This window comes from Uranotaenia lowii, chromosome 3, assembly GCF_029784155.1.
Source record: "Uranotaenia lowii strain MFRU-FL chromosome 3, ASM2978415v1, whole genome shotgun sequence".
In the NCBI taxonomy this organism is placed as follows: domain Eukaryota; kingdom Metazoa; phylum Arthropoda; class Insecta; order Diptera; family Culicidae; genus Uranotaenia; species Uranotaenia lowii.
The window spans coordinates 152,291,693-152,305,289 of record NC_073693.1 but is presented as its reverse complement, the minus strand read 5'-3'; the positions used below and the strand labels follow the sequence as shown (position 1 = coordinate 152,305,289).

Here is a 13,597-nt window from a genome sequence, read left to right as displayed (position 1 = left end):
TGGCATGGATCGATAGCATCAGACCTTTCTTCGATAAATGAAACCACACACATTCTTAAAACATTACAAACATAGTGGACTGTATTTAACTCTGATTGACTTGGACTTAATTACAAAACTGAACTTCCGACAAACAATTATTCTGACTGATGGCCATTCTGGCCTCTGACTCTGGCCCCAAGGCCTCCGAAAATACCGTTCTTGCTCCGATGATGGTTGGATGGGAAAAGAGGCCGAGCCTTGGGCTGGATTTGGCTGAACCCTTCGGAAAACCCGAGGCCCGAGGAAAACCGATGATATTTTGGCGCGCAACGCCAACCGTTAATGCTAGCAGCATGGCGATGCTGCTACTGAGCCTTTTCTATTATAAGGGTGGTTCAATTGAGCTCGTTCGTTCCAGAACATGCCGCCCGCCTTGAAAGGTGACGGAACGGATGCATTTCAACACCTTCCTTGTTGGGCCAACCGCTGATGATGTACTTCGACCCTCGTTTTGGCTTCGATCACACCGATGACCTGCGCTCGTTGCTATGATGTGCCGCCCGCCGTTGACCCACATCGCTCTTGACCTCGTCTATGCCGTTGCCTATTGCCCTTTTTCGATTGCAACCTATCTGGTTGTCCGCCTTCGTCATGTGTTAGCCTGGATGCGTGCCTACAGGCTTGGGAAAGGAAGTATCACTCTTCTAATATCTATTTTTGCTTTAAAAAATACTTAACTTTGATTCCCGTGCGCTGATCTGCTTTCATAGCCAAGATCAGCGCTATGATACCGACTCATGCTCCGACTTGATCCGAAATGTTTTTCTGGCATTCTAATTCTGAGCTCTCCAAGCTCTCTGACTTTCGTCAACTGACATGAGCCGAACATTCTAGTTCCCAAGCTCTTCCGACACATACCCAGACTTTAAATCAGACATACACATAACATATAACTGACTCAAACATACATTTCATACTGACTCAATTCTGACAATTTTCCGGCTTTACTCTCAATGTTTGTCCGCCAACCAATTCTGAATGTTTTCCAACTAAGGGTTCTATCAAAATTTACAATTAATTGTCCGACTGTGTTTCTGAATAAATCTCCGTTTACTGAATGGATTTCCGACAAAATACCAAATATTCTCTGACAAAATCAGACTCCAAAAAACTGACACAGGTTCAAGTGACTTCTGACCAATAGTCAAACCGTATCATCACTGACTCATACTCCGATAGCTTCATTCCGATTGTGTGTGTGTGTGAGTATATATGTGTTTGTGTGATGCAGAGTTGCGTTAGAGAGTCCTGGTACTTAATCCAGGATGATGCTTGATGAGAAACCGCCAAATACTAGTCCTGATCCCGTCGATCAGACTATCCGAAAACCGATATCCAACGCAACTCTGAAGTGTACCGAATTAATGAAAACCGAATATTTGAATCTCAAAGATTCCCGAAAACTCCTGATGGCGGAGTGACTGCACAAAAAACTTCCGGAAGTAATTTGTGTGTTCGGAGGCGCGCTGGAAAGCCCTGGTATTGCCATGCCCGATTGCAGCAGAAATGACACAGCAAAAAAAAAACGTCACATAAATGTCCTGATCCCGCGATCAGGTTAACCGAAAAACGAATTCCAACGCCTACTCCGAACATTTCCGAATAATGCCGAAACGAATTGCTGACCGAATGATTTCGGCCTGAATGATAACCGAATGGAACCGAATTGGTTCCCTGAATGATTTGTAAAAGTGTATTTATTGTAAAAGTGAACGATTTGCTGACCGATTTCCGAATGACTGACTATGTCTCCGAATGATTATCAGAACGATTTGAACCCAACTGGTTCCTGAAAAATCTGAATGGTTTGCCGACTGATACCCAATATGAATCCAATTGATTCACAATAAAACTGAATGATTTGCTAACATTTCCGAGGCGAACCTGTGCTCAGGCCCCTCTATACTGAATGGTGTACTGACATAGTCCGAATAGTTTGCTAAATTATTCCGGATGGTTTACTGATCGAATTATCCACCGTTTTTCCCGAAACACAAACTGACAGAATATCGACTGAGTTCCAACAATAATCCAACATAAACAACCCAACTTGATCGATGCCATTTTTTGGGTTTTCAAACTGCCAACAGTAAAATATTTTCAAACTGTAAATGAAATTCCGATTTCGCTTCAATTTGAAATCCTGCGTACCCAAAATTTCTGTAAATAACATTTAAAACCAAAAAGTTAAGATTGTAAGTTCCGACTAAAAATGACTGATATGTAATCCGCTTTCAACGAATGATTTCATAATTCCAAACGTGCGACCAATACACGTATCCGAACAGCCCAACGAAAAAGAACTCGATTCAACCAAGAAATAACATATAATCCCGAAATTAAAGATGACTTTTCGATGTTTTTGCTAAGAATCATAAATTATTTGCACCACAATTGACCTCAATGATTCGGGTGATATCTCGACAGGAAATATGATTTGGTGTTATGTTGTAGTTATGAGGGGGTTCGTTGTTTATAACCAAACTAACTGATGAAAATATGGCATCTACCTTAGATATCCTTGTGGGTTATCGTCTTTTGTCCAGGATTACGACGGTCACGGAGGATTCCTCTGTCGTAATTGTTTTCCTGTTATGGGTTTCCAAGGCACCTCTGAGGTTAATTTGGAGCGATGCATCTTAACCTTTTTTTTTTCTTCGAGAACAACACTTTTGCGATACTAAGAATCGAACTTCCTCCAGAACTATTCGAATGTTATCGCCTTGTATAACTAACGCAACCACAAATCTTGGTACTGAGTTCTCAGTGTTTAGAATTTCTAACGAATCCACGCAAAATCAAATCTTCGACTGGGGCAACCAAAAACGCTAGTACTTTTTTCCTTCGAGGACAAGGGCTGACGGAGAAAATAGCGGTATACCGTATTGCGGGATCCGGATAAAACTTGCCGAAAGCACACCAACCGATAACGACAGTTTTTGTTTTGAAGATGTCTTGACGTTTTTCCATATTCCACTACGTTCCCATTTTTAAAGCACGGAGATGGATTCTGTTAGTCAACTGACTGTGGTGAATCCGTCACAGATTTTGGATCTTGAACGACGATATAATTTGAATTGATTTTTTATTTTTGTGTAAATTACTGGTTACAGAGATAGATGAATTGGACAACAATTTTTGAATAACCATCAGTTAACCGCAACAATTGAATGTGATGCATTTTTTCAGAAGGCAAACCAACTCTCCAAATATTTCACACATGGGATCGATTATAGATGCATTGACCATATTTTAGCAACTATAATGGCTTGAGGTGAATTGTGATTTTGTCATTTTTCGTATTCTTTGTTTTCATTCGCAACATACAACCTGATAACTCGTAGAACATTAAACTTGATAAACTAATTGGTGGACGAAGAGAAGAACAAATCGATTATGATGTGCTTTTGAAAGGAATTGAATGAGCATTTAGTGCTTTTCACTCGGCTATTTGAAGGCATCCATAAACTGACACACACGTAAGTTTGGAAGAAGTTTTGAAAATTGTCAAGAAACCGAGAGTTCAACCGAGATTTTCAATTGCTGACACACACTTCAGAACATTTTTTTTTATCGCTTCTGATTTAATTAGGATACATTTTCAACAAAACGTCGGTTGACAAACACAACAGTTCTCCGAATGTGGGGAAGATTTTTCCATGTTGGAAATTTGCTTACTGACTTTGGACTTACAACATTGGACAAAACACTCGCACTCGCTCACTTTCATACATACCATACCGTACTGATGCTAATCGATTTGGTTTTTATGATCCGGCTCGAAGGACCATGTTCAGGATCGCCCCTGATGGCATGGATCGATAGCATCAGACCTTTCTTCGATAAATGAAACCACACACATTCTTAAAACATTACAAACATAGTGGACTGTATTTAACTCTGATTGACTTGGACTTAATTACAAAACTGAACTTCCGACAAACAATTATTCTGACTGATGGCCATTCTGGCCTCTGACTCTGGCCCCAAGGCCTCCGAAAATACCGTTCTTGCTCCGATGATGGTTGGATGGGAAAAGAGGCCAAGCCTTGGGCTGGATTTGGCTGAACCCTTCGGAAAACCCGAGGCCCGAGGAAAACCGATGATATTTTGGCGCGCAACGCCAACCGTTAATGCTAGCAGCATGGCGATGCTGCTACTGAGCCTTTTCTATTATAAGGGTGGTTCAATTGAGCTCGTTCGTTCCAGAACAAGTGCGGACGAACAAAAAGATGATATGTGATCGCTCACTATCAGACTATCTACCGTACTGTTTCGCATCCAAACCCCGGATGTAACAAAAGCGCAATGATAACAAACTGAGAAGACTAAACATCGATAGATGCGTTTCTGAGTTAAAGGGAGTATATCTGAGCGATCACATATCAACTTTTTGTTCGTCCGCACTGCAAGTTTTCTCTTGTGGGGCGAACCACGCTTGGCCTACTTATGTGTGGTGGTAGATGCAACTCTATCTGTATCTACCGCTTCATAGTAGTAGGCCCATGAGGAACAAAAATTTGATATGTGATGATAAGCTTCTAAATAAATTCTACCCGCTCATTTTCACCGATAAACGAAAGAATAATCGTAGCCAGATTTAGAACACGGGATCGAAACCTTACAATGGTCCAGTGTTATGCGTTGCCGACTTGCAGGAAAAAGAGCAGTTTTACAGTCAACTGAACAGCGTGGTAGAGAAAATTCCGAAGGGTGACATTCAAATCCATTTGGGCGACTTCAACGCAAAGATTGGCTCCGACAATCAGGACCTTGAGCGCATCATTGGGCGCCATGGTCTTGGACAGATGAGCGAAAACGCAGAGCTGTTTGTAGAATTTTGTGGCAACAACAACATGGTGATCGGTGGATCGCTCTTCCCCCATCGACCAGCACAAAAGGTCACTTGGGTATACCGAGATGGCCGAACAGAAAATCAAATTGACCACATCTGCATCAGCCGAAAATGGAGAAGGAGCCTTCTTGATGTCCGCAACAAGCGATGCGCAGACATTGCATCTGACCATCACCTCGTCCTTGGCGAGATACGACTGAGAGTTGCGCGTGTCCAACGGCGCGAGGAGAAAGTCGGGTGTCGATACGACGTCCGCCGGTTGGAGAATCCAGAGGTGAAAAGGGCATACGTTGAACAGCTAGAATCCCGAGCCTCGGAGCTGCTGACAGACGGAACAGTCGAAGAACAGTGGTGTGGAATCAAGAATGCCTTTATCACGACGAGCCATGGTACTCTCGGTAAAGTTTGTGGAAGAAGAAGTGAATGGATGTCGGATGAAACTTGGAGGATGGTCGATGATCGGAGAAAGGCGAAAGTCGGAATTGAGCAGGCATGTACAGGGTCAGCCAAAACAGCCGCCCGCTTACGATATGCGGAGCTGGAAAGGGCAGTTAAACGAGCTTGTAGACGAGACAAGAGAGCCTGGACAAACTCCCTAGCCGAAGAGGGGGAAAGAGCCGCCGCCAATGGAGATATCCGATTACTTTATGACATTTCTCGCCGCCTCAGTGGTGCAAGGACTAATGCAAGAATGCCGCTGAAAGACCGAGCAGGTCAGTTATTGACCGATCGAACAGATCAGCTCAAATGCTGGACTGAGCACTTTGAACAACGCTTCCGAGTCACGAATAGAGATGGCCAACAGAACCCGCAGCTCGAAGCGCCAACAGTAAGTCGCATAAATGGCGTCAACTCGGAAGCGCCCTCGCTGGCTGAAATAGAAGCGGCAATCAAAAACATGAAATCCAACAAAGCACCTGGGATCGATTGCATCCCTGCTGAAATGCTGAAAGCCGACCCTGCCCTGTCAGCACAAATGTTGCACCGTCTTTTCGCTGACATCTGGTATACTGCAACATTCCCGGCCGACTGGATGCAGGGTATCTTCGTAAAGGTCCCGAAGAAAGGAGACTTGACAGAGTGCGGTAACTGGCAAGGCATAACGTTGATCTGTACAACCCTCAAAGTACTCTGCAAAGTGATCCTGAACAGGATCCAGGAGAAAATCGACGCTACACTCCGACGGCAACATGCTGGATTCCGATCCGGACGATCATGTGTGGACCACATCACAACGCTACGAATCATACTAGAACAAATCAATGAATTCCAGGACTCTCTTCTGCTGGTGTTCGTTGATTTCGAAACAGTATTCGACCGACTTAACCATGAAAACATCTGGGCGGCTCTAAGGCGACGAGAGGTCCCAGAGAAACTAGTCCATCTCATCGAAGCACAATACGAGGCATTTTCGTGCAAGGTCTTGCACGACAGTGTCTTGTCCGAACCAATCCCGGTACCCAAGCAACCAAAAGTTCGGATAACATTCCTCTATCAGGTTTAAACAGCTTAATCGAGTATGCTAATAGAACTTCTTTTCAGCTCAATTTTTAAGTAGTTAAACGAACTTTAAAGTTGACAAAAAGTTCGCATAAATCGTCAAACAACTTCTAACAAGCTTCAAAATCCACTTTATAAGCAGAATAAAAAATCGAAAAAATTACTCTTCCGCTCCTTCAATTGCCTTCTCAAGTCTGCTATTTTGATTCGTATTAATCAACTTTATTTGTTACTAACTCACATTACATTTTAAACAACATGTTCTTACCAAGCCTCGAACCCGAGCTCACCGCTTGAAAGTTGAGATCCATACTTGTTGCCCTATATGAACATCATGAGTAGGCATCGATTTTACTCGATGTGATGATTTTCTTTAAAACGACTTTCAGGTTCTTTATTTCTACTTAATTCCCACTTTCAAGCTGTTAAAAAGTTCTTCCGGAACTTAATGTGTACTTCATATAGTTGTTTCCCAAGTAACGATGTGTTTATTTATGCAAACACGTGTTGAAGTTCGAAAATAGTAGATTTTAGCCTTTAAATCTACTTCAAAGTTTCTATAATACGAAGTTGCTTTTGAACGCCCGTTGGAACTAATTAAAAACTTTCAAGTTTACAAAATAGTACAACAGAGACTTTTTACGAACTATTGAGCTGTACAAAAAGACTTGCAACCCTTTGATAGCTACTTGATTTTGAAAAAAATGAGAAGTACGTAACAAGTAGATTGTTTTTCTTCATACAAACTTTAAAGTTCCCAAAAAGTAGAAACAGAGACCAAAACAGTACTTTAAAGCTTTTTTTGAGTATTGGCTGAACTTGATAAAGAATGAAGTTCCATGGACCTCGAAAAAGCATTTTGAACAGCAAAAAAGTTCCACAGAACTTTTGTACAGCTATATATGAACTTATTAGTTCGTTCCTTAAGTGATATTCGAACTTTTGGTTGCTTGGGTAACTGCTTGAGTGAGACAAGGATGTATTTTATCACCGCTACTTTTTCTAATCGTAATGGATGAGATTCTGACTGGATCGATCGACTGTGCACCGAACCGAGGATTGCCGTGGAATCCTTCAACAATGGAGCATCTGAACGACCTTGACTTGGCTGACGATATTGTTTTGCTCGCCCAAACGCAACCGGATATGCAGAGCAAACTCGACGACCTCACCGAAAGCTCCAAGGCAGCAGGTCTCAAAGTCAATGTCGGAAAGACCAAGTCGATGGAGATCGGCACAGGAAATCCCTTCAGTTTCATGGTAGTTGGGCAACAAGTTGAGAAAGTGGAGTGCTTCCAGTATCTTGGTAGCCAGATTACGCCTGATGGTGGGACCAAGAAGGACATCGAGACCCGGATCAGAAAAGCCCGATTTGCGTTTGCGAGTCTCCGAAACATCTGGCGGTCACGCCAGATCTCTTTACGAACTAAGATCCGAATCTTCAACTCAAACGTCAAATCCGTATTGCTGTACGGGTGTGAAACTTGGTGCACATATGCGGTGACGACGCGAAAACTGCAAGTTTTTGTGAATCGCTGCCTGCGGAACATCATCCGCGCTTGGTGGCCTGGCAACTGGATCTCAAACGTTGAACTTCATCGCCGGTGTCATCAAAATACGCTAGAAATCGAGATTCGGGAACGTAAGTGGAGATGGATTGGGCACACGCTGCGAAGAGATGAAAACGAGATTTGCAGAGAGGCGCTTGACTGGAATCCAGATGGGCATCGAAGAAGAGGCAGGCCCAAAAGCTCGTGGCGGCGAAGTCTAGCCGCTGAAATCCGCACAGTTGACGAGAACCTCGGCTGGCAGCAAGTGAAGACGCTGGTTCCGGATCGCCAGCAGTGGAGATCTTTTATCTCAGCCCTATGCGCCGGTCAATCGGCGCTGGACCCTTAGGTAGGTAGGTAGCTCATTTCAATTCAGGTAGATGAAGTAAATATATGAAAATTTAGAAAAAGTTGTTCCTACATTGCATTACTAAGCTCAAATGCATAGTAGTTAAATGGTAAGCAAATTCAACACTCTAAGTAACTCAACAAAAGTCATTTTGGTCCAGGTAAATGCAAGTTACAGCTGCTTGATATTTGTGGACCGACTTTTTTCAATCTTGAGCCTTAAAGTGATAAATAAACTATTTTGTTCAATAAAACTTTGAAAATTGAAAAGCACATCTATGTGTTAGAAAAAGTTAAAAGTATTTATTGAAATTCGAGCATTTACGGGTATGATGATTAAACCAATAACTGCCAATATTTTGATTCCGAGGATCACTTTTCATGATTGATATGTCGAACAGCTCAAAAAGTAACAAACTAATCGAGGTTAATTACTGTTCAGCCCCTTTCCCTTCTACCTGGACATGTATTTTAACTACTTATCTTCACAAAGAAGTACAAACAAGCTAAGAAAAACCTTCTCACGTGGTATGTTCGTTCCAATTTCGCGTGTTTTACAACCAGAATGGTCATATGTATAAGAACAGACTGACAGACCAAGCAATGGCAACATTAGCAACTACAGTGGCACTTCAAGTTCTGAGTTTTTATGACCGCATCTTTGGGCCATTCGACAAGTGGGCTGAAGCTTAGTTCCAACATAAGCTGGCGCTAAGCTTCAATTGTGTATTCAGCCCCCCTCATGCTGCCACTTCTATCAGGCTTCGGACAAAATAGTGAAGGTGACTTAAAAAATCTCACAATCATAATTTAGGAACATCAAGCAATTTACCAGTTAGTTCGATAATTCAAAAAATATGGATAAGTTTTTTGAGGGATCATTCAATGATCTACCGTCAAAACAATCCGTCCGCCCTCCGCTCGGTGAGTATTATGATTTATTTTTACCCATTTTCCACATACGTACTTATGCTTGATTAACCGCGCTCGGGTGAATTTCTCGTAGTATTTCATCTGTTAATGTCGGAAAGTTGACAAATGGTCGGCTAATGTAATGCGATTAATATGCATGGCAATGTCACTTCAATGAACCTTCTTGAGCTATAGTGAGTTTAGTGAGTGAGCCAATTGGCGGGCGATGAATTGCGAAAAGCGTTTTTGTGAATGACAGTTCGACAGAGGGTTGGAAGCCGTTTTTTTGATTGACGTCTGATTTCACTGCACTTCTATAGTTATATGGATGATGTTTGGATAGATGAATGGATTTGGACAGTAGTGGATTGGGGTGATCTAGCACGCGTCATCGATAGATGTGGGGAGGAAGATAATCGACCTCTTGTTTGGCAGGCGTCACCAAAGCGTAACTTCGATCGCGTATCCGAGTGTGCTAGACATTGATCTAGGTTAGGGCGGCTTCCTGATGCTCCGGACGTCTGGCTGTTTCGCATGCACCAAACAAGCGTGGCCAATCAGTCGATTTCTAAACAATTTGATCACGGCTAAGGTTGTTTGGCTGTGTGCTTGGACACTGGCTGAGTGACCGAAGTCATTAAGAACTGTCTGGGTCTTTCTGCCGTACACACCCCTCAGTATATATTGACGTTGGACGAACCGTTATTCGTCAGTTCTCGAGTTGTATTCCAATCAAGTGGATCAAAACAATCGTCAAACATGTTTAAGGTGATACAAAAATTGGAAAAATATTTAAGTGCAAATTTGAATAATGATATTTTTTTATTTGTGTTTGAATGCAGTTTGCCCTGATTCTGGCTTTGGCAGTGGCCGTATCTGCCCAATGGGAAGGAGGTCATGGTGGATTTGGAGGACATCATGAGCACCACGATCATCACTCGCATCCCAAGTATAAGTTCGAGTACGGAGTGAAGGATCATAAAACGGGAGACCACAAGAGCCAGTGGGAACATCGTGATGGAGATGTGGTCAAGGGAGAGTACACTCTGGATGAGGCCGATGGAACCAAGCGGGTTGTGGAGTATACGGCCGATAAGCACAACGGATTCCAGGCTCACGTGAAGCGAGTTGGTCATGCCAACCACCCACAGGTGTATCATCATCATCATGAGGGAGGACATGGAGGATTCGGTGGATTTGAAGGACACGGTCATCATGGACATGGACATGCCAGCAGCTATGCCAACTCCAACTTGCACTCTCACTCGCATCATCACTAAATAATTGATCTCATTTAGTCTTCTTTCGTTAATAAATGTAATTATTCAGTTGATTTCTTAACGTTTTAGGTAGATTTGTTATCACAACCTACTATTTTTTTAATGTTCACTCTTCTCGCATTTCCGATGAGAAACTAGAGGCCAGGATCAAGGATCAAGGACCACAATTAAGTTTAAGGGTCATGGTCCTGTATGTCCAGGATCAGGTTTCAGGTTCAGAACCCAATATCAGGATCATGGTCTACTAGGATCAGGAGAAGAATTTTGATTATTCCAGGTTCACGACTTGGGACCCTGGATCAAGGTCAGTATTCTATACTAGTCCAATATCAGGGTCTGGAATAAGGATCCAAATCCATTATTAGAATCCGGAATAATGATCCTATATGCAGAATTAGGATCAGGATCTGGGATAAGAAATAGGCAGTCTTCACGAAAACATGTACCGAGTCCAACTTGAGTGTAGTAGCTTGAATCTGAACTCGAGCACATTAATTGTACACGAGTGCGCCCCCGATGTTCGTATCCTGGTTCGCTTCGGGTTCGTATCGAGTTTTTTACACATAGTGGCTGGCTGAACTGAGATTGAATATACCTACATATCTGCTTGGGTATGCCTGGGAGTTGAATGCGGTATGAATTATTTTCTTCAGTTAGTTTTTCTATCGTTTGTGCGTATGTTTTTGAAATTTCACTGCTGTTTATTGAACATTTTTGGAGTTATGAATGAATGGGGTGGTAAAACCGATGTTGTTGTATGTTTATTTTAAGAGGGTTTATAGCCTTTAACTTTTATCCTTTCTTAAGAATTAATGTCCGTGTACCAGGGTTCCGAAAATCAATCAAAACAAACACTCAGGATGCGTTTCCTGTTGGAAACATTCTGATTGTATAATGGGATAGCGCCTCTCGCAACTGCTTCGCCTGGCTGGTATGCAATCTCGATCAGCGCTCCTATCAGCTATGCAAACCGAGTCGCATCATTCAGAATCATCGGTTTAGCAAACATCGCATATCGGAGATGAGTGAGATACAAACTGATCCATTGTGAATGTAGCTCACTTAGTATCTGCCTGAATTATATGAAATTCAAAATTATTTTTTGCAGGACGAGAAAAATCAAACAGTTGTGCGGGACACCATAAATTCTCAGTAATTTTAACGTGACGGACGACAGTTTAATAAGAGAACTTGTAAAAATTGAAAAACATGGCGAAAGTGAACATCTTTCCCTCACAAACACAACTACAATTTGATTTTGATCATACTGATGTTAAAAAACGTTATAACAACAAATAAATTTATTTATTTGCTATCTATCAAATCAAACAAAATACGCTAATGATCGGCTTCATGTATCACTCACTCACTGCCTGATCCATTCACTCCTGATCGAAGACCAATAAGATTTGCCATATGCATTGCGCATTGGTGAGATTCCAATTTGATGATGGTGCTGCACTGTTTTGACAGCAAGCATCGTGCGAGGTGATCTGTATTTTAGCGATGAATTGAACGATCGATGATCGGGTAGGTCCAGTAGCAATCAATAACGAAACCCGACCGCTGTACGTTCAGGTGCGAAGTGCAATCAGAAACATTCATTGAAAATGAGTGAAATTCGGAACACTGCCGTGTACATTAAATTTGCTTAAATAAACTATTCTCTTTAAAAAACTTCACAAGGTTGTCCATGGACTCGATATTATCACAAATTATTTCATCAAGGTTTTGACTAAACTTACACTGTTTTCTTGAATCATCGTACGACTTGCATTCCTTCAGAAAATGTTCAACAGACAACGATGTTTTGCATGGGGTGTAAATAGGTGAAACCGATTCAAATATAAACCCGAAAAAAAAATTGGCCGAAAGTTTTTTTTTATTGGAACGAGGATGTTATTTTAGAAAAACGGTGACTTAATGAAATGTTTGGGAATTGCCTTTTCAACTCTCTCTCCGCAAATCTCATGAAACAATGTTTATATTTATGAGGCATTAAAAATTGCAAACATGAAATGGATAAATAATCGCATGGCAAGTTAAAAACATGTAAAGTTTTGAAAAATTTGAATTATACAAAATTTAAAAAAAATATCAAAATGAAACAAATGGAAAAACGACCAAATATTCAAAATGTCAACAATGACAAAAATATCTTAAATGTTAATCTAAAAAGGTGAAAAATAAAAAAAGACAAAAATTGGTAAAATATTAACCTTCCAAAGCTTTTCGAAAAACATCCGTTTTAGGAAATTCAAGTTACAGTTTGATGGCGTTGCCAATTTGTTATCCGAATTATATGAGATTATTATATTCATTGTGTATGTTACTCATTCAAGCTTTCAATATTTCAATATTAAGTCGATTTGTATTAGGTATCAGGAAATCAAACACTGGTTCGGAGAGAAAAAATGTCCGCAAAAACAATTTTAATTTTAAAATACTCCTAACTTCTGTCTCATTTTTGAAAATGTCATCTAATTTTGCTTAGCTGTATTTCATTTTTCAATGAACAGAATTTCTAAAAAACAATTTTTAGCTTTTTGTTGTTAATTTGATTTTCATTTTGAAAAAACATACTTGGTCTTTCAAAAATCTCAGTTCCTCAGTAAATTGGGATGATGCTCAATGTTTGAAATGTGCACTTCGGGACATATTGACCCGAACAACTTTGGAGGATTGAAAATGACAACAAATATTTTTACTATGAAACTGACAAAAATGGGGAAACAAAAAAAACTTATCACAATTTAGAAGATTTGTTGAATGGATTTCATAGTGGTTATTTTCCACTGGTAAGATGTTATAAAATTGCGATACCTCATTTTATTAAATACCTACCAAATTGAGAGTTACATGTAATTTCATTCATTTTATCTATAATTATTTTGTTATATGGATTATAAAAGCCCTGTCCATACCAGCACAATAAATTGTTTTACAATTGTATTTAGCATAATTTATTAATTTAATTGTTTTTACACAATTACTTTATGGAAAGATTATGTACATAATACATAAAGGTTAAAATAGGTCGAACTAGATTATTCTAGTATTTGTAGACTGGATAAGTCATGAAATGTACATGAAAAAATGTCATCAATTCA

General features: G+C 40.7%; 1 protein-coding gene across 1 annotated transcript; it reads left to right on the top strand.

The window, feature by feature from the left end:
- The first annotated feature begins 9,854 nt into the window (after positions 1-9,854).
- LOC129754092 (adult-specific cuticular protein ACP-20-like) lies at positions 9,855-10,488 on the top strand. The gene is made up of 2 exons (XM_055749960.1): positions 9,855-9,975; positions 10,050-10,488. The coding sequence occupies exons 1-2, from the start codon at positions 9,967-9,969 to the stop codon at positions 10,485-10,487; spliced, it is 447 nt and encodes a 148-aa protein (XP_055605935.1). The 5' UTR covers positions 9,855-9,966; the 3' UTR covers position 10,488.
- Positions 10,489-13,597: the final 3,109 nt, after the last annotated feature.